Raw genomic sequence first — 21,699 nt, 5'->3', positions numbered from 1 at the left:
TAATAACCGAAATTTTGTATCTGGAGCCTGATTTGACGCATTTGGTGGAACTGAGATATAAATAACATGGTAAAATGTGTGCATATAGTCTCGGTCTATGACTATGGTCACTCACTGTAGAAAGTGTTATGTGACTGTCAGTTATGTGACAATGTTAGTTGCATGATTAAAATCATGTTATCTGACAAACCTACATTGGACCATTTTTCTATATTTGTAAAGTAAATTCCGTGAAGGGGTCGTTTACTTGCGCATTTTACAGTTAGAAGGGTCAGTTTTGAATGCAAAAGGATTTATATTTCTTAACTACACAATAGAAGGAACAATAAAACACTCATGTATCTTTTATTTTGCCAGCTGTCATATTAAATGGTTGACTATTAGCATCTGCAATGTTAATAAAAGCAATATTAGATCTGTTTTAAAAACGCTTCTGTGAGCTGTTTTGGAGCTTTATTTACACCATAGTTTTAGTTAAACTTTGGTATCACTCATGAAGGAATGTAATTTTTTTTTCAGTTTAGTTTATCTTTTTACTGCTTGGAGGTTGGTTGTTAAAGTATGGGTAATGATGATCCAGATTCAAGTAATAAAAGTCAGCGGCATGTTGGGAATGTAACGGTTCAACTTGAACATGAGCGTAGGTCCAATTTATTGCAAAAATCTTTAGTTATAAACAGTTTTTTTAAGGTTTGGTTTGGGTGACCGCTAAGTCGTTTTAAGAGACCACAAGTGTTTCATTTAAATACCAAAAAATAGCCATATTTGCTTAAACGGGAATTTCGGGATACGGCTGGAGAAATTTGGGGGACCGTTTCAGTCCCCCAAAACACCTTAAAAAAACACTGATACGTTTGAATTGTTATTAAAAAAGCATGTATTATATGGCTGTTTGTTTTGGTTAGAAATGTTGTTAATGTTTCACAGTTGTGTATCCAATTTTTTTATTGTTTGTTTTTTATCATGCTTTTCTTGCCACGACACCTTTGTAATGAAATTTTAGTTCCCTAACCAAAAGTGTATTATGTTTTATTATAATTATAAGCACCACAAATATAACCTTTTTTGTAATTTGGCATCAATATAAATGTCTCCTATTTGTAATTAAAAAGTAGAATTAAACTTAAACTAACGAATTGTGAATTTGAAGCATAGTGGTATTGGACAGCTTAAAAGATATTGGCTATACTACTGGTCTGTTTGCTTGTGAAAGTTTTTGAGTCTTAGTTTTTATTTGTTAGGCATTGGATAGTCAGTGCAATTACCCCAAAAGCTTCTCAAAATAAATCAAACCACTGAACAATATCTAAATTGGATGTGGACAGTTAGTAAAACATATCATAGACATATGTCATCTGGACTAGATTCGCCCAAACAGTCACACTGCTAACTTCTGAATCCACAACGTTGTTATTCCAAAATGGTTGCAGTATTTATTTGACCACGTTGGTGTATTGTGGTGGTCTGGAACCTATGGCTTGCAAGCCAGATGTGGTATTTTCGGTTACTGTGTCTAGCTTTCACACTTAGTTTGCCTTCCTTAATACAATAGGTAATAACTAATTATGGGTCCCTTCCCTGAAGCGGACACATATTGATTTTACTCAAATTGTTTTTGTTTTTTTTCTTCCTTTTTTTTCTCCCCAAAGTTTGTCCGACTCGTTTTTCCATCAAATGTTTGATGGATTTGGCTGAAATTTACACAGATGGTAGATATGGTTATGTAGATGTGCACCCCACTTTGTTTTTGTTGATAACCCCAGTATTTGCCCCGCTTGCCCCCTAAAATGGGTGTTTTTACCCAAAGTTTGTCCGACTCGTTTTTCCGTCAAATGTTTAAAGGATTTGGCTGAAATTTACATAGATGGTAGATATATTCATGTAGATGTGCATCCCACTTTGTTTTTGTTAATAACCCCAGTATTTACCCTGCTAGCCCCCTAAAATGGGTGAGTTTTTAAACAGTGTCAGAATTGGCTAAAATTTGGATTTCTTGTATAGTATGCCATTTATAGGTGTCAATTGTTGTGTTCAACCCTGTAGTCCTAACATTTACCCCACAAGCCCCTAAAGTGTAAAACGTATTTGTATGGTACTGGGCACCACAAACGAAAGATTTCTTTGGAGCAATAGTGTTACAAGGGCAACCAGTTGTTTGTTGCTCGTTGGTGGGTTTCTTGGTGGTCGTTTTTGAGCCATGGCAGTTAGGGGCTTGTTAACAGCCCTATGACATCAGAAACATTATCGGTTGTTCCTCAAAACACCTCTAGTGGTCAAAATTTTAAACATCGGCGGATTGGGCTGAAATTTTGCAGTACTATTGATTGAGTCATTGTGGTTTTTATATATTTTTTAGTTTGTGTGTCGAACCCAATTAGTTGCCCTACTAGCCCCCTAAAATAGGTCAGTTTTTTTAATACGTTAAATAGGACATACTTCAACCAATATCTGGGGTGAATCTAATTTTATAGTTTGTATTTTACATAGTATTATTATTTAAGCCCAGTGCCGATCACTGTGTTTTACCTTACAACACCCAACTTTTGCATGGTTATCTCTTGAAATGCATTATCTACAACTTTGCATGTGTGGGGACCCATGAGGTTTTGCCTGCAGAAGCGACTAAAGTTATAAAAGACGGTGACTAATATGGGACCCAATGCAAAATAAGCATAGGAAATATATTTATGTTTTAAAATAGGTTATAGTGTATATGCAAGGGCATGTGCTAAGCCACCCTTCTAGTTATTTTATACACTGGTTTTTGTCAGTGGTGAAAAACTTAACAATTAGTTCTAAAACTAATATTATTATCTAAATTTATTGGTCTTTATGGTAGAAAACTTTTAGTTGTATTTTAAGTATTGTATTAAAAAGTATTGTATGGCCCTTCCACATGTTAAAACATAGAGTGTATAAAAATAGTTCTCAACCCCTAATTTGCTTTAATAAATAAAATATTGTTTGTTAAAGAAAAACAATTACTTAAAGGTCAAGCAACACCAAGAAACTGGGATGAAGAACTAGACACCTCAAAGAAAGTTAGTTTGCAATACTGTATACTTTAAACTTAAAACTAGAATTTTTTGAAATATAGTTGTAGCATTACCATGCACATTTGCATTTCAACGATAAATCATATAATGAGTGTGCAACTAAGTTTGTCATAACACTCTTGTAAATTATTCATTGTCATGGCAAAGTGGTTTAAAAACACTTGTGTATGGGCATTTTTCTGATTGTGTTTTGCACTGTTTTTAATCAACTTTGTTTACCTTGTTTGCAGACATAAAAATGCTATTTGCAGATAAAAAAAATGCTGAAAGGCAATTTAGTGCATAAAATTAGTATCACAACATTTGTTGTTGTTGAAGGTTCAAAGAAAATGTAAGGATGAAGAGATACAGCTTGAAGATCTTTCTTCCTCCAGGAGGCAAGTACATTTTTGATACCTTCATAACAAAACAGTGTAAAAAATTTCCAGTCAATACTGATTTTTAATTTCAAGTCAAAAATTTTTAGTTGTCTAACTGTTATAAATTGAAAGACATTTGTCTGGTTGCTAGGACCTGAGTTGAGTTTATTTCGCTTGGTGAAAGACAATGTAGTAACACAATTGCACTAAAACAATCACCAAGCCGGAAATAACTGTGCAATGTTAAATGCTATGGAGCGCTAAAAAGTGTCGGCCACAATTGGTGGATAGAGGTACAACCTGCCAAAAGCTCTGGTTGTAAATATAATACTTGCATTGTGTTTGACATACAGAGTGTGTATAAAGTTTCTTTATCTTTTCAGGCCAATTCTTGCATCACTAAATGCACAGACTGACAATATTGATCTACACAAGGTGGGTTGTTAAATATGACATTTAACTTATTTACTGATCTTTTGTGTTATTTTGAAGACTCAAATAAAAAATGAATAAATGTTTGAATTTCTAGATAGCATTTAAAGGTGACATAGAAATGATGCGAACAACAATCAACTTGTTCCTTCCATTATTGGTTAGTAAACAATTAAACCAGGAAGACAATCAAGGCTTTACGCCCCTTCATTATGCAGCTGAGCGCAAACATGTTGATATGTGCAAACTGCTTGTGGAGAACGGATCAGGTGAGAAACTTTAATGTGAGTTTTTGCATGGGGAAACAATTCTTAGGAGCATCAGTGTGCTAAAAAAAGTGGTTAAGACACTTCAGCTCTGGATATTTAACCAGTGAAGTCGTCAAAAGACCAAATTAAATTACCTTTGTATGGTTAACGCTTTTAGTGCAGCCAGGAATCACACAAACTCGTTCAGTGCGGGCTTTTGTTAATTGTTTCAATTATTGTGCACAATTGCATTGTCTTGTCTGCTGCAAGGCCTCAACAGCATCAATAACAAATTACAATGAAATTAATGTTACAACTTACGCTCAATATAAACTCATGTATTATAATTTACTGCTACAACTCATGCACAATAATTATTTCAAACTTTTGCTAACAATTATATGCTACATCTACTGCAAGCCTTTGCTACAAACGTCGTCTTTATTACATTGTTCTGAAACAACCCTCCATTCACAAAATCAATTTTAATGCCCAACTAGCATCGCTCCACACATGCATTGATCACGCACTTGCTACATGGGCTGTTTAGTCTCGACGAACATTAACGGGCAGCCACATTTTTGATCAAAAACTTTTGATGTTAATTTATGTCAATATGCACTCTACACAAAACGTCTTTGGACGTAGATATACGCCAACTACACTGAAAGTGTCCATACAGTATATTAGAAAAATGAAAATATCATAGAACGCTTTGATGACAAAAAGGTGGAGTACAGTTTTACATATAAGAACACTTACACCAAAATACTACAAACTGACTTTTTTGCATGTATTTTGTTTATTAGGTTTTATAATCAACCATGTGGCATGTTTACATATAATCTAAAAAAATTGCTTGACAGACCAAAACTATTCCAAAGATTTTGTTTTGAAGATCAGATTTTATCTTTTCTTTGCACCTTTAAGGTGTTTGTGAATGCTGCATCAGTCCAAACCACTTAAAATTAGGTGAGAGTGCATTTTGTTTTTGTTTTTCTGTAACATAGTTTATCTGGGGTTTGCTTATAGCTGGACCACCTAAATTGAATCTGAGTATAACCAACAAACCTGTTTGATAAACTAAGGGTAAACTTCAATAGGAAATATTTAACATAAAGATTATTGTTTTGTGCTGTGAACTGTATTTTGGGAAATGTGTTTGTATTTTTTTGTATTTTGCATGGTGACATGACATACAAATTCTAGTTATTGGGTTACCATTTGATTACAGCATAAAGCATGTAACTTTCAGGTCATGGTATTATTAAAGATGTAACACCATTTGAGCTCTCCTTATCTTAGGTGATTTTTGTTCCAAGACTGATTAACCAATCTTTAACTTTTCCTGAATGACAAGAGAATGTTTTTTTCAGACGTCAACATTCGTGACAAGAAAAACAAAACCGCTCTCCACCTTGCTCTGGACAAAGGTCGGGAAGCAAAAGAAGAACCAAGTTTCCAGCTTCTCAAATATCTGTTGGAGAAAGGAGCACATGTTGATGTCGAGGATGAGTATGGTCAAACACTACTTCACATTGCTTCACAAAGTGGTTATGTGGAATGTGCAGAACTGCTAATTGAAAACAGTACTGAGTCAGTTCATGTAAGTTGTAATATTTCTTTTTATAAAATTTCAGAAAAACAAAATTTTGTCAACACTTTCAGTGTGGTTGAAGTAAATGTACGTCAAAAGACATTTTGCGTAGAGTGCGGATTGACGTTAATTAACTTCAAAAGTTTTTGATCAAAAATGCGACTGCCCATTAATATACGTCGATACAAAACAGCCCACGCCATAAATGCGGGATCGGCGTGTGTCCCCGGTGGTGCTTGTCTGGCAATAAACTTGATTATGTAAATGTAACAAAGCCGACTTTCTTGACAAATGCCCGAGGTAGTTATACTGTATAATTGTTAGCAAAACTTTAAAGTAACTATTGTGCATGAGATTTTATTGTGCATAAGTTGTAACGTTATTTCCATTGTGATTCGTTATTGATGCTGTTGAGGCCTTGCAGCAGACAAGACAATGTAATTGTGCGCAATAATTGAAACATTAGCTCACACTGAACGCATTTTTGGGTAATTGCTGGCCGCACTGAAGTATGAATGTAGGCAACACATAATGAAGGTGAAACAGTAGTGACTAAACACAAAGCAACCCCTCTTCAATATACTGTTTTAAAGCAAGTTCTGCTAACCATTTGCTATTTTATCAGTGCATATAGAACCTGGCAAGTAGTGTTAAACTTGGCATACAGATCAGCACATTGTAATACATAGTTTTGCATACATGTTATCCAAGTTGCTTAACTTTTCTAGTTTAAAACACTTTGCACTGTCTGCAGCTTACTGATTCGGTGACATCACATGTTTTGAAGTTTACTGGTGGTCACAACTCCACAAATGTGACTATTAAAATCTTCTAAACAAATACAACTGTCATAGAAAACATTAAAAATTGAAACATAAGCATTAAGACATAACCTAGTTTTTTCAACTTAATCCACTAATTGTTAAGGATCAACTAAATGTGCAGGACAGCAACGGCTTCACACCATTGCACTGTGCAGTTTTGTTCAAACATTTCAAGATGTGCAAGTTTCTCATGGAAAATGGGGCCGGTAAGAATTTGTTTGGATTCACATAGTGGTAATTTTAAATTCGGATAATAAAATACCAATTATCTCAACCAATGTGACTGAAAGTGGGGAGAAAAGGAAATAAACCAAATACAGTCAAACTTTGATACTATGCCACCCTTTGGGACCCAGAGAAAATGGCATAGTAGTGAGGGTGGCATAATAGCGAGAGTTGTTTTTAAACTCAGCCTTTTGACGTGACAATGTACTGCAATGCCATGTTGTGTTGTACAATTATAATTTATTAATGTATACAGTATAATTTATTACAGTATACAGTATAATTTATTACAAAAATACGAATAGATCGTGCCTAGAACAAACAAGATCTGTTAGTTTTGCCGTGACACACGCACAGAACGGCGTTTACATAACTCGCTGCAAAGCCGTGAAACCTCTTAACATGACCACGTTTGTTTATTCAACGATTTGTTTTTCGTGTTTTCTCTGTTTTATTATGAGCTCAAACCGAAAGTTGTCAGAAGGCCCAATTTTTCAATCCATAACCAGACCGCTAATACAGTAATACTGTACTCTCGTGTGTTATATTATCAAGGGTAAGAGGTGGCATAGTAAATATATTTTCTATTGAATTTAGTTGGTGACGATCAAAAATGCACTTTTATGGTGAACATTCGTGACAATGGTGCACAAACTGCCCTTCACCTTGTGGTTCATGAACGAACATTTGGTCGAACATTCCAAGAGGGCCCAGGCACCAAACTTCTCATGCAGCTGTTGGAGGTAAGTGATATTTCGCATCCTGTTATTGAGTATGTTGTATAAAAGATCATTCATTGAATGTCTGCTTGGGTATGGCACGGCTTTAACAGATCAACATACTTGTGTTGTGACAGAAGAATATGTATTCACTTGCCACAACATATCTTTTCAATTTGTCACTGTTTGTGATACTATTTCGGTGGTTTCATTAAAATTAAAAACATTCTGCAACTCAAAAGCAGAGTCAAAGCAGTATTTCACCCTGTTTGTACAATGACTTATTTTCTTATATCTGTGTGTGGGGACCCATTTGTTATTGTAAGCTGGATAAAGACCCTCTTGATATTAGGTGACAAATGTAGATGAGTATTAACTGTACTTTACCAACATGTTGTGTTTTCTGCATTTATAAAATGGTTATGTTGTGCAGTTGATGTTGAATGCTGGAGCTATTGTTGATGCAAAAGACAAATATGAGCAAACTCCACTTCATCTTGCTTGCATGGCAGGACACACTGAGGCAGTTCAAGCTCTTATACAGTAAGTATTATGCTAACACAGAGGTGTGTAGCATGCAGCCTGTAGCCAAATTTACATGGCCTACATAGACTTCGAGTGATCCATTGTTTGAAATTTGTTCATTGTACTGTCTTGCAACTTTATAAGCTTAATGTTTCTGCACCACATTTTTGATCATGTAATTTTGACCTGTTCAGCTTTTTCACAGTGTCAAATCACATGTTTTGTGTGAGCATTGAAACATGTACATGTTAAGATGAAAGTTTTAGTTTTTTAGAAAGTGTTGTTAGCATAATTGGTTCTTTTGCCATTGTTTTTGCAGATGGAAGGCTGATGTAACTCATCGTTCTGTAATTGGATTGAATGCATTAGATTTTGCGATTATTAATGGAAATGCTTCCTGTGCTCGAGTGATAATTCAAGATGAAAAGTGGAGGGAAGCATTGAGAATAAGCAACACTAGTAGCAAGAAATATCACTATCAAGGTTCGCAACAATATGTTAGTGAAGATATTTTTCTTTTAAGTAGAGAAAAGTGAATTACTTTTTTGATGCTACATTTAGGTTGATGTATACATCTATCATTGTGTTGTTTGTGTTTTGTTTTTTTGTAAAATAATAACTAAAGTGTATGAAATGAAAATACTATTCGTCTGGACATATGCATTGATTTCTCGAACAAAAGTATCATTACTTTCATGAAAGATGGGGCATATGATACTCCCATGAGAAGGTTGATTCGGAAAATGCCTGAGCTGGCTGAAGAAGTTTTTACAAAATGCATGGAAGTTGATGACCTGCCTATTGATGATCCAAAGCACTATGTGAGAAAAACTGCATCTTTTTTATCCGGTTCTGCAATACGAAATTGTGTGCAATTTGTCGCTACATTGATACCACACAAAATTGTGTTATTTACCTAAATAACTTTTGGTTAAGATTTAAGATTCTTTTAATGATAATAACCCAACACAAAGGATTCGCAGCAGAAGTTTTTGACCTTTGAAGCAACAATATTTTATGTATGTTATCTTGGAAAGTTGGTCTTTTCATGGCACTATATTAAAACAGAACTTTCAGTGATGATGACAATAGTTTTGTCAAAACATTTAAATAATGTATGTTTTACTCATCTGCAATAACAGTTTTGTTCAAAGTTGGAGAGTTCCAAGGGCTTGTTCATTCCATGTTTTGTTTAACCTACAGGTTGAGTTTGACTATGAATTTTTGGATGATGAATTTACTTGTAGAGACTGGTTTGTTGACAACAAAAGTGCCAAGGTGAGTATGATGACCATTTACACAAATACATGGGTTTTTGGAGTTGTTTTCGGGGTTACTATTGGGATATTGTAAAGTTTGAAAATGTATGAGTCATAATTAAATCGTTTAGCTATTATATAACTATTATGTTGTTATGGGTCACCTTCCCTGAGGGCTTTTTTTCTTCCCTGAAGTTTGTTCACCCATCTTTGCCATGGAATGTTTGATGGATTTGGATGAAACTTTTCACAGATGGTAGATATAGTTATGTAGATGTGCCATATGCTTCGTTTGTGTTAATAACTCAAGTATTTACTCCGCTAGCCCCCAAAGTGTGAAACGTTTTTGTATGTTGCTGCTCACCACAAACAAAGGTTTTCTGTGGTGTAATAACACTATAAAGGACATATGTTACCTGTGTTTGTGATCTGAGTATGTGGCGGCATGGGGGTATTAACAGCCTAATGATGTTATTGTTGCTCTTTCTCATGGTTATTTCTTGAAATGCATTGTTTACAACTTTGCATGTGTGGGGACCCATCAGTTTCTGCTTACAGAAACAACTAATGTTATAAAAGACGGTGGCTAATATGAGGCCCATTTTAAAATAAATGTAGGAATTATATTAACATTTCAAAATATGTCACAGTGTATGTGCAATGGCAAAATGCACTCATCCGCCTTTCTAGTTTTATTTGAATAAATGTTTGTGCTTTATAATTTGAAAATATAAATTTATAAAACCAAGCCTTGGTTGCAAAGTTGTGGGTGTGTTTTATTCTCAGGTTTTATAGACTTTAAATGGGAAGGCATGCCATGCTTTGCCTAATGTCTTATTCTTTTTTGTATAGTCTTTGGTTTTTGTGTGTAATCATTTTAGCAAAAACAAATGGTGACAAGGTTTTACCACTGATACAGATGATATAGATTAACTGATTTTGCATTAAACATAATTTTGTTAAAAATTTTAATTTTATTTGGATATCCATAGGAGGTGCTTGTTGTGTGAGATAATTTAGCAAAAATATGGTGTAGACAGGGTTTGGGTTCGTGTCCAGTTGTGGGTTTACCTACTTTCCTGTTGTGGAAATTGCACCTTACCCACTTCATTACAACTTTTATTCATAGTTTATTGTTATTAATAATGTCCTTGTGACAGGTGTATGATCAGAATGGACGTGTAATCATGGGTACAGTTCCTTATTTGGATGATTTAAACCTACTCAAGAAAAACCACCCGCTAAACATTATGGTAAGCAAGAACATTATTTTATGTTTAAATTTAGTGTGCAACTTTTTTAGGTTTACAGTTGTGGTCACTGACACAACTTGTAATTTGTGCAGGTTGAAGCAAAGCAAAAGAAGCTCTTGCGCCACCCACTGGTGGTTAGCTTGTTAAATCACAAATGGAGAGCATATGGAAGGGCTGTGTACTATCTCAATCTGTGCCTTTATGTTACATTTTTGGCATTTTTTAATACATATATGCTGACAATGCCTCCCCCGTTTTTCATTGGTAAGCTCACTGTATCCACAAAGACTTACAATAGTAATACAATAGTAAGTACAAAAGTTTAAATGACGTGTTTCCTTTAACTTTGCCAATATAAAAGTAAATCTTAACCAAATCAGAATGGTAGTCCTTTTGCAAATTCAGAACGAAAAAACCCACTGGTCACTGGTGGCAAACAGTTGTTAAATTCCACACAGATTCGAGCAACGTGACATCTTCATGCGTAGCGATAATCACTGATGCACAACCGAAATTTGGTCGTTGTTATGACTACAACACATCTGGAATTGTTGCCAAACATTTTGTCATCGTCCTTTCAACTCTCAGTTTACTAAAAGAGGTGACCGCTTTGTAATAAATGTGGTGTGGGAAAGTAAACACCGACTTGAACAGTAACTTGTTCAAAAGCTAAAGCTTAGAGACAACCACTACATCTTTTATTGGTTGAATCCAACATCCAAGAACACAATTTCGAGACAGTGTCCATCCTCGTACTAATATTTGTCTCATGGCATAAACAGCTTTCCTGTTATAAATGACATTACATCATGTTTTTTTCATTCGCTTTATGTGTTTGTGACTTAACTATATTTTGATTCCAGTTGTACCAGGTTTATTTGCATAGGATTTCCTACTTCCAAAGTTTTACAAACCTTTTTGAAGTTTCGCTTTATATTCTCACGATTCTCACAGTTTATACCGATACAAACTCAGCTGGACCAAATTTCTATGGTGTCAGAGAGGTGGGCTATTCAGTCCGGAAGCTTTTTTTATTTCAGTCTTTTTGGTTTTGTTTCTTACAGGATTGGCAGTGGCAGATTGGAGCAGTCAGCATTTTTCTATCATGGATGGTTTTGATCATGTTCATACAAAACCTGCCAACATTTGGAATATATGTTCTAATGTTTAACAATGTCCTTCGGACATTTGTTAAATTCTTTTTTGTTTTTCTCCTCTTTGTACTGGGCTTTGGATTGAGTTTTTATTATTTGTTGCAGAACCAGGTGGGAGGATCAGATTGTCAATATTTTATTTAATATTGATGATGTTACTTTGAATTATTTGTGTATTTTGTAACATATTTTTGTGATGTAGTACGCGTTTGGGGAATGGTGGACCGCGGTGATCAAGACTTCATTGATGATGATTGGGGAATTCCAGTTTGAAGATATTTTTGTGGCACAGTTTTCTATGATTGATGCTGGAGCTGACAACCACACAATTGCCGCTACCACTGTAAGTGGAATTGACATAGTTTGTGTAACTAATACTGAGTTAACAAATGAACGAAGATAAATCTGTCTTAAACATTTAGCAATACAAAATATGTGTCATTGTTCAAACCTTGCTTTTTCATTATTTTAAATTCATGTCGAAATTTTTTATTCCACAGGTGAACTACCAAGCTGTATCTTACATCCTATTTGTTTTCTTTATCATTATAATGAACATCATCATCATGAACCTACTGGTAAGCAGTTGACACAAAAATGGATAACTTAAAATAACCTAAATGTTGCTTGAACCTTCTGGTGTAAGCTGATTGTACAAATCACAGTACGCCAGGCCCATTGAAGGCGCTATACCGAATCAGCCGGTCACCAAGCATTCACCACCATATGGCAAGGCGTAGGCTAGAAAAATCTAGCCTGCGGTGGGATTCGAACCCACGACAGGAGTCTTTCCGGGACTCGCGCTCTACCAACTGAGCTACACAGGCCCAGTGGAGAATCCGCCGAAAGTCGAATCACAAGCACCGTTGCCTGCCTCGTATGCTGCACATGCCAGCTTCGTAGTAGGGGATCGCCAGATTGACCAGTATCAGTTAAGATGAACATAAATTCATAACTGGGATCAGCCCTGAAGCGTCTATGCAGACCAGCGATCACGGCACACTCATATATAAATCACAGTATGCCAGGCCCATTGAAGGCGCTATACCGAATCAGCCGGTCACCAAGCATTCAACGGTGCTTGTGATTCGACTTTCGGCGGATTCTCCACTGGGCCTGTGTAGCTCAGTTGGTAGAGCGCGAGTCCCGGAAAGACTCCTGTCGTGGGTTCGAATCCCACCGCAGGCTAGATTTTTCTAGCCTAAGCCTTGCCATATGGTGGTGAATGCTTGGTGACCGGCTGATTCGGTATAGCGCCTTCAATGGGCCTGGCGTATTTATGAGTGTGCCGTGATCGCTGGTCTGCATAGACGCTTCAGGGCTGATCCCAGTTATGAATTTATGTTCATCTTAACTGATTGTACAATTAATGTCAGTTGATCTTGGATTCGATCTCACAACCTTTTGATCCTCACAGGTTGGTCTGGCTGTCGATGACATTCAAGGTGTCCAAGAAAACGCAGAGCTTGAAAGTTTGGCGATACAGGTAAGTGCAGGGTTTAAAATGAGATGACCTAATAAAATGTAAAATGCAAGTGTGTAAAATGTTGTAATCGGGATTTAACTTTGGTTTAGCTATAAAATGGTAGGTTTAGAAATAAAAAGTGAAAACCATGAAATGCATTTTTGTGTGGAATGAGTGTTTTGACAAGTTGTTTTGCAGGTGAAACTCATCTTGGATGTCCAGTACACTCTACCACTGTTTATCCGACGTCGGGTTATACGGAAATATCGGAAGTTTTATCCGAACAAACGTCGCATAGGGTCGGCTTTTGTGAGATGGTTGTATTCAGAGGAAGGCTTGAATGCATCAACGATAAATAAAGCTCTTAATCCGAAAAAGGTGATAAGGAAATAAATTTGGATTTTTTTAAAGAAAATACTAAAACAACAGTAGGAATTGATCTCAACGGTTTTTTAGCGCAAACACAATGAACTGGAAAAGCACGTCATGGTACTAAATGGGAAGTTTAAATCCCTGGATGGAAAGTTCGAAATCTTGGATGGGAAATTCGGATCCCTGGATGAAAAATTTGACTCCCTGGATAAGAAAGTCGACACCCTGGATGGCAAAGTCGGATCCCTGGATGAAAAGTTCGAAATCATGGATGGGAATGTCGGATCCCTGGATGGGAAAGTCGAATCCCTGGATGGTAAAGTCGAATCCCTGGATAAAAGCGTCGAGTTTTTGGGCAAAAAAGTCGAATCTCTGGATAATAAGATTGGGTTATTAAATGGAATAATGTCAGAAATTATGTCAACCTTTGGTGTCAATGAACCATTACGTCATAGTACACATGACGAGAGCAACCCATGACCTCATTATTAGTCTTTTGAGGCCTTACATGACAATTTTTTTTAAAATAAACATTTTGATGTGCCTTACAGAATCGCATTGTGTAGATTTATATTTGACATTAAAGTTGTCACGTGACCACCAAACTAGTGAGTCAAACGAGACGTTAAAGGTATTTTTTGGTTGTAAATGATACGATTTTTTTGTTATTTGAAGTTTTGTGATGTACTTTTTGATGAATGATAATTAAGAGTATGATCTATATTTAATGGTGTACCAATCACGTGTTCATTTTTGTGATCAATGCATCGTTATGGTAGTTGTGGATTGCAGGTTTTTCCTTTTTCGCTTTTAACTCATTAACCTAAGTTTTAGTAAAAAGAACTCCTTTTGTTTCTAAACCATCGATTTGTTTACGATCCAATGTTCTGTCGCATTGATTTAATCTTGCTTCGGTCCCTTGTGTTTAACTATTTCCGTAATCTATTTAAGATTCTCGTCCTACCGCGCCATCACCATTAAATTCATTCCATATAAATTTCCGGGTTTTATATTGTGCTTAAAATCGGCTTAATGTTTTCGTTTTATCCTTCAAGTTCTGCATCCGTGTTAAACCTTAAAAGTATTTTGTTTTTATGCTGAAGTTCATGATTCAATTTCTGATGTTTGGCAATCGCTTTTAAACTTCAGAAACAAATTCGGGATGCAACTGTTGTTACGATTTAACTAATGTCAGTTTGTGTAATACTGCTGGTTGCCTATGTTTTTGCATAAAATATTGTATACTTGCTGATGAGGTACACATACTGTTCGTATGGTGTAGCTGCAGTGCATCTACCATCCCTCCACCAATTGTACCCTCAATTTTGCCGCGCTTTTGAACGTCTGAACGTTGCGCAGTTATTTCCGGCCTGGTGAACATTTTAGCGCAATTGTGCTCCTACGATTTGCCCGGCGAAATAAACTCAACTCAACTCATGGTCACACCTGTAAAGTTTTCGTTTCGCAAAAAAACGTGAAAATGTTATTAGGGAATATTGTTTTTACTCTTAAAATAGACTTTATAGTTTTATAGTAGTCTCAGGTCTCAGCAAAAAATCCCCCCCCCCCAAAAAAAAAGACTGTCAAATTAAACAGTCGAATATATAAGCCATTGCTGCCAGGCATACTATCAAGTTTGTAGAGCTCTTCTGGCAAATGTAATTTTATTCTGACGTTTCGACGTCCTATACAGGTCGCCTTCATCAGGGTAAATAACTTGTATTGGCATGTTAGGTGGAAAACTTTGTGCAGATTAGAGCAGATTTATTAGTATGCGTCCGTATCTGGCCGTTAAATAAGAACTTCACAACTTTTTTTATGCCGTTCTGAAAAAAATGAGGAGGTTGTTCCTTAATCTCAAGCATTTGTGTCAAAGTTTCTTCAGATAATAGTATAACTCAGATAATCGTATAAAACGCCTAGAGATGTTAAAATTAAGCTCTGACCCAAAACATATTTCTTCAAGGAACTGATGACTGGCGAAATTGTGAAGTTGCCTGCAGCAAACTGTGGGGGTAAAAAGTTGTGGTCGTAAAATATCATGAATTAATAGTATTAAATTTAACCGAAAAAATATTTGTGATATATATGTATCATGACATTTTCGTCCAAATGAATTGTCACGGTTGAATAGTTTTTTTTGGCGGGGTTGAAGTACAAGTTTTCACTTTGCAACGCGAGTTTTGGAAGTTAAACAGCGGTGGCTTTTAATTGTTCAAGATTTTATAACAAATACGAAGTTACAACTAACTTTCGCACTTGTTTTCAGTGTAATGGGTGTTTGTAAGAAAAATACAAGGAAGGTGTTGTGGACTTTTGCGATCTTTTTTTTTGTTCAAATCACTAGATTTACGTAAACAAAAAATTGTAAAATAAGAAACTAGACGACTTCATAAACATTAATCAGAATTATGGATTGTTTGTCACATACTTACTAATGACACAGGCAATGTATTTGTTATTGTAGTGTTTTCTTGAACTACTTTAAAGGCTTGATTTGCTATTTGTGTTAAGAGATGTATCATAGCCATTTTAGGAGGTGTAGACACCTTTGGAGAACATTAGCTATTTTGATGCATATCAAACTGCCTAGTAATGTAACAAATTGTTTACTGTGATATTAGCGAGTGATTCTATTGACACATTGGTTGTTCATTGACAATAATCTGCTCGGAATGAAATTGCAAAGGGAATGAAAATTGCTTGTGAGCACCCAGTTTTCAGAGTAGGGCAGCTCCAATGCATAAGTTGTATTATTAAGCATAAAAACACAAGCTACATTGTAGTTTCCAGTGTCTATCAACCTTAGCTTTATTTATGTTTAAATTAACATAAAGATATAAAGCAATAAATTGTATTGAAATAAGTCTATTCTTGTTTATACACTAATAATGAAAATTTGGAGAGAACAGATTAAATTGCCCTTCACTTTGTTAGATGGACAATTATTATCTCCTAGTTAGCAGTCAACCTGTTAACTGATTTCACAGCATTGCCCTTCTGTGTCATTTTATGTCCCCTTTATATAGAAATATAGGTTGTTAAACATTTACAAATGACTCCTATAAATATTTGTTTGTTTTTATATTTGACAACATTAAAAACAATTTTATTTCTCTAAATAACGTATCTGTTTTTCAGATCATCCAGGTAATACCATAGGACATATGTACATAAATATTGATAAAAATGTGAAAGTTTCGAAGTCAAAAACACAATAACTTTGGCAATACATATTTGGATATATAGAAACTATGGAGATGTATTTAGTTCTATCAATATGGACAAGATTTTCAAACAGGAACTTGTTTGTATCTCTTATTTTGTTATTCTTATTGGTATGTATATTGTACACCACATACAAATCCAAATACCAACCTCCATTTCCTAAGTACAACAAGCCTAATCCAATTTAAATTTTCTTGTAACACATTAGTGGGGAGATGGGGATGCTCAATGCTGAAAAATTGTTCTATATTGTGAAAATGTTTTTGTCTGTCACATAGGGGGCTAGTCAAAACTGATTGTTTTGTTAAAATAATGCAAAACATCAGCTTCTATTAAACACTCTGTGTCAATTAAAATAATTACTGGAGATGTTTAAAGTAAACTCAGTATGTTAGAGATTTGCAAATTAACCATATTCTTGTTTTTTTACCAGGACTTATTGAAGGATTTGGAAAAAAATATGTGGGGAATGTCCTGGTAGCAAAGGTCGAATCCATTCACAAGTAAGTTGTTTGTAGTAATAAATAGTGTTTGAACGAAATATGCTCCGCATATTGTTTTGTCCATATTTTGTTTTGTCTGCTGCTGGTTTGTTTGATGCATTTTGTCTACAAGCAGAGTGATGTAAACTTATTCAAATTTACACACTTGTTAGTTACTTATCCTATTTTGATCCTACCTAGTTTTACCTCGAATGACCCAGTGGTTGATCCACAGCCCCTAAAACATGAAAGTTTTAAATGGTACTACTGTTTGTAGTGGGTTCCTTGTTTAGTATTTATAATTTTAACTCAATAATTAGTGTACGCTAACTAAACCTTACAGCAATACTTTTGCACAGAAGTCCCAAGGGAGTGATTTACTGGTTTAGGATTGTGCAATTCAATGTAGAGTGGATGGTCTCTGGTAGAAGGCTAGAACAGTGGTTTTCAACCCACCAGTGCTGGTCCATGTAAATCTTTTGCCGGTCGCCAAATACATATTTATTCCAAGCTACTTTTAAAAATTGGAATGATAAGTAGGCCTATTGCAAAGTTATTGGTACCTGCGTAACTCATTATACCTTGGCTGTAAAGCTGGGGTCCCTCTCCAGCGTTGATATCAGGAAAATTGTTTTATAAAGCTTTTGGGGCATTTATGATTGTTTTGTCATAAACTGCATCCAGCATTCAACATTTTTTTGTAAAACATAGCTATTCTTCACTTTTGAGATGAGATTGATACTGGGAGTAAAACAACAGCAAACATCGCACTAACATTGATATTGTATGTAAATGGATTGGCGTTTAGAGTTGACTGTGGTTTGGTTGTAATTTTTGTCATAGATACATAAAGCTATGACTAAATCTTGCATTATGTTGCGCAACGACAACTTTGGTGAACAAAAAGCTTACAAATATCTGTTGTATTCACTGCGATCTTTTGTTGCCGTTCTGTGGAATTTTTTGAAACATTTTACCATTCCCTCAGTGTAAAAAGGTTTGGAACCACTGGGCAAGAACACATGTTGTACTGGGTGGTCTTTTCAGTGGTTAGAAATGCGTTGCCGGCAATTTAACATGTTGTATTACATTCACATGTTTATTTTCAGTTTGGGCATCAGTGTCAAACTTGTCAGAAAGTGCTTTAACAGCGTTTGCTATGCATTAGCGATTTTCTTTATATAATGTGTTTTGCAATGTCTTGTCGGTGATTAATTGAGGGTCCCCTTCTCTGAATGGGACACATATTGATTTTACCAAAATGTGTTTTTTTTCTTTTTGTTCCTTCTCAAAGTTTGTCAGACTTGTTTTGCCATCAAATGTTTGTTGGATTTGGCCGAAACTTAAGCAGATGGTAGATATAGTTATGTATATGTACACCCCACTTTGTTTGTCTTGATAACCCCGGTATTTAATCCGCTAGCCCCCTAAATTGTTTTTTTTTCTTCCCAAAGTTTGTCTGACTCGTTTTGCCATCAAATGTTTGATGGATTTGGCCAAAACTTACTCAGATGGTAGATATAGTTATGTAGATGTGCTTACCACTTTGTTTGTCATGATAACTCGAGTATTTACCTCGCTAGCCCCCTAAAAAAAATTTTCTTCCCAAAGTTTGTCCGACTTCTTTTGCCATCAAATGTTTGATGGACTTAGATTAAACTTACTCAGATGGTAGATATAGTTATGTAGATGTACATCCCACTTTGTTTGTCTTGTTAACCCAATTATTTACTCCGTTAACCCCTTAAAATGGGTGAGTATTGAAACAGTGATGGAATTGGAAACTTGGATAGCTTGTAGAATATGCCATTTGTATGTGTCGATTGTTGTGTTCAGCCCTGTTAACCCCATTATTTACCCCAGTAGCCCTCAAAGTGTAAAACGTATTTGTATGTTACTGGGCACCACAAACGAAAGAATTCTGTTGTGCAATGGTGTTACAAGGGCAACCAGTTGTATGTCACTCTTGTATGTGGGTTGCTTGGTGAACGTTTTGCGCCATGCAGTTAGGGGTTTTTAATAGAGATGTACCGATTTATTCGGCCAAATCAGCCACTTTTCCAAAGATTCGGTTTTGGCCGAATAATTTGTTGCGATTCGGCCGAAACCGAATCTTTTACGAACGCACATTTAAAGCGTTAAGCGTGTTTTTTCTGCTTATTACCAACGAAAATTGCCTCAATTATTATTATGGGTCCCCTTCCCTGAAGGGGACACATATTGATTTTACTCAAATTGTTTTTGTTTTTTTTTGTTTTTTTTCTTTTTTTTTCTTCTTTTTTTTCTCCCCAAAGTTTGTCCGACTCGTTTTTCCATGAAATGTTTGGTGGATTTCGATGAAATTTACACAGATGGTAGATATAGTTATGTAGATGTGCATCCCACTATGTTTTTGTTGATAACCCCAGTATTTACCCCGCTAGCCCCCTTTTACCCCAAAGTTTGTCCGACTCGTTTTGCCATCAAATGTTTAATGAATTTAGATGAAACTTACACAGATGGTAGGTATAGTTATGTAGATGTGCATCCCACTTTGTTTGTGTTGATAACCCCACTATTTACCCCGCTAGCCCCCTAAAATGTTTTTTTTTCACCCAAAGTTTGTCCGACTCGTTTTTCCAACAAATGTTTAATGGATTTGGGTGAAATTTGCACAGATGGTAGATATAGTTATGTAGATGTGCATCCCACTTGGTTTGTGATGATAACCCCACTATTTATCCCGCTAGCCCCCTAAAATGTTTTTTTTTCACCCATAGTTTGTCCGACTCTTTTTTCCATCAAATGTATGATGGATTTGGGTGAAATTTGCGCAGATGGTAGATATAGTTATGTAGATGTGCATCCCACTTTGTTTGTGTTGATAACCCCAGTACTTACCCCGCTAGCCCCCTAAAATGTTTTTTTACCCCACAAAGTTTGTCCGCCTCCTTTTGCCATCAAATGTTGAATGGATTCGGATGAAACTTACACATATGCGAAATTTCGATTCGGCCGAATCGACCGAATCATTTATGACGTCACGCGAAGTCGAACGCTGCACATTTGACATGAGAACATAAGTTTTTCTACCAGGCAATAAGTGAAGAATGGTTGTGTTTCGTTCTTATTTTTGTTCTGTGGAGTTTACCGTTGGTTCAAGAATGATTTCCAACCCGACAATAAATTAAACAGGAATAGTGGTTTTCCCATATATATTCCATTTTACAGAAACTGTGCCATATTTACGCACCATTCATTATAATTGTAAGGGATATATATTTGATGGACACATTCAGTATGGTACCAATACTTTTGTGGCCTGTTATAACATAATTTTTTTTGCTAGCAAAAACCAATGGGTCCCCCCACACACATATATTTTGAGTTTGTAACAGGAAGAATGGCGCATGCATAAGCTAGGTAAGAATTTGAATTACACAGATGATATTTGACGTATTTATTAAATCTTTATAAACTTTTGTTTTGTAACAGTCACAGATTTGTTTTTTGAATTATGATTTTTAATCCGCACATAGCGTTCCCATGCACCATTAATTTTCTACATATCAACAATACGATTGCTTAGCTGGGTTTTTATGTCCAAAACCTGTTCTGAAACAGTTTTATTAACGTATTATTATTATCTTTCAGTTTGAGAAGTCATGGTACACAGGTGTAACAAATCGTGCTGCGTTGTTGCTCTTCGTTTCAAAACACGAACAAGTAAAGCCGTTAAAAAATTTTCAGGATTTGGGGGGCTGTGGGTGAACCGAAGGATCAAACAGGATCAAAACTCGCATGGACCATCTTTAGACCAATATCTATAATGTGTGTAAATTTGAAAAAGTTTGAAGTTTAATAAGTTTACACCACAATACTAGAAGGGTGGCTTAGCACATTTTGTCATTGCCTATACACTATAACCTATTTTAAAACATTCATATATTTCCTCTGCTTATTTTATATTGGGTCCCACATTATCCAGCGTCTTTTATAACCTTAGTTGTTTCTGCAGGCAAAAACTCATGGGTCCCCACACATGCAAAGTTAAAAATAATGCATTTCAAGAGATAACCATGAGAAAGTCGGGTGTTGTAAGGTAAAACACAGTGATCAGCACTGGGCTTAAATAATAATACTATGAAACCACAATAATTCAATCAATAGTACTACAAAATTTGAGCCCAATCCGCCAATGTTTAAAGGTTTGACCACTAGAGGTGTTTTGAGCAACAACCATTAATGCTTCTGACTACATAAGGCTGTTAACAACACCCTAACTGCCATGCCACAAAAACGTTCAACAAGCAACCCACAAACACAAGTAACACACAACTGGTGGCCCTTGTAACACTATTGGGCCACATAAATCTTTCGTTTGTGGTGCCCAATAACATACAAATACGTTTTACACTTTGGGGGCTAGTGGGGTGAATGTTGGGGATACAGGGTTGAACACAACAATCAACACCTATAAATGGCCTCTTCTTCAAGCTATCAAAATTTCAGCCCATTCCGA

General features: G+C 35.7%; 1 protein-coding gene, 1 long non-coding RNA gene and 2 other non-coding genes across 4 annotated transcripts; 3 read left to right on the top strand and 1 right to left on the bottom strand.

Moving 5' to 3' along the window:
- Positions 1–497: 497 nt before the first annotated feature.
- On the top strand, positions 498–3,928 carry LOC145222413 (uncharacterized). The gene is made up of 5 exons (XR_013859327.1): positions 498–640; positions 2,992–3,041; positions 3,375–3,433; positions 3,799–3,850; positions 3,908–3,928. It is a non-coding gene; the product is annotated as an uncharacterized LOC145222413 (long non-coding RNA).
- On the top strand, positions 3,803–14,926 carry LOC145222636 (transient receptor potential cation channel subfamily A member 1 homolog). Its single transcript, XM_080088799.1, has 20 exons — positions 3,803–3,850; positions 3,945–4,116; positions 5,026–5,067; positions 5,472–5,701; positions 6,620–6,722; positions 7,339–7,484; positions 7,894–8,003; positions 8,305–8,468; positions 8,688–8,806; positions 9,189–9,263; positions 10,405–10,497; positions 10,590–10,761; positions 10,956–11,098; positions 11,361–11,501; positions 11,562–11,762; positions 11,854–11,994; positions 12,152–12,229; positions 13,069–13,137; positions 13,315–13,494; positions 13,573–14,926. Exons 2-20 carry the CDS (start codon positions 3,969–3,971, stop codon positions 13,966–13,968), a joined length of 2,751 nt encoding a protein of 916 aa, XP_079944925.1. The 5' UTR covers positions 3,803–3,850; positions 3,945–3,968; the 3' UTR covers positions 13,969–14,926.
- On the bottom strand, positions 12,405–12,478 carry Trnas-gga (transfer RNA serine (anticodon GGA)). The gene has a single exon. It is a non-coding gene; the product is annotated as a tRNA-Ser (tRNA).
- Positions 12,766–12,839, top strand: Trnas-gga (transfer RNA serine (anticodon GGA)). The gene has a single exon. It is a non-coding gene; the product is annotated as a tRNA-Ser (tRNA).
- Positions 14,927–21,699: the final 6,773 nt, after the last annotated feature.

Source organism: Phallusia mammillata, chromosome 4 (genome assembly GCF_965637545.1).
Source record: "Phallusia mammillata chromosome 4, kaPhaMamm4.hap1.1, whole genome shotgun sequence".
Classification (NCBI taxonomy): Eukaryota; Metazoa; Chordata; class Ascidiacea; order Phlebobranchia; family Ascidiidae; genus Phallusia; species Phallusia mammillata.
The sequence above is the reverse complement of the archived record's forward strand: the minus strand, read 5'-3'. Positions and strand labels throughout refer to the sequence as shown.

What these genes read in the sequence shown, in the direction of transcription:
- LOC145222636 (XM_080088799.1), top strand. Translation starts at nt 3,969, where the DNA reads ATGATGCGAACAACAATCAACTTGTTCCTTCCATTATTGGTTAGTAAA. An exon ending in TTCTCATGCAGCTGTTGGAG is followed by an intron (nt 7,485 to 7,893) that starts GTAAGTGATATT and finishes TATGTTGTGCAG; the next exon opens with TTGATGTTGAATGCTGGAGC. An exon ending in ACACAATTGCCGCTACCACT is followed by an intron (nt 11,995 to 12,151) that starts GTAAGTGGAATT and finishes TTTATTCCACAG; the next exon opens with GTGAACTACCAAGCTGTATC.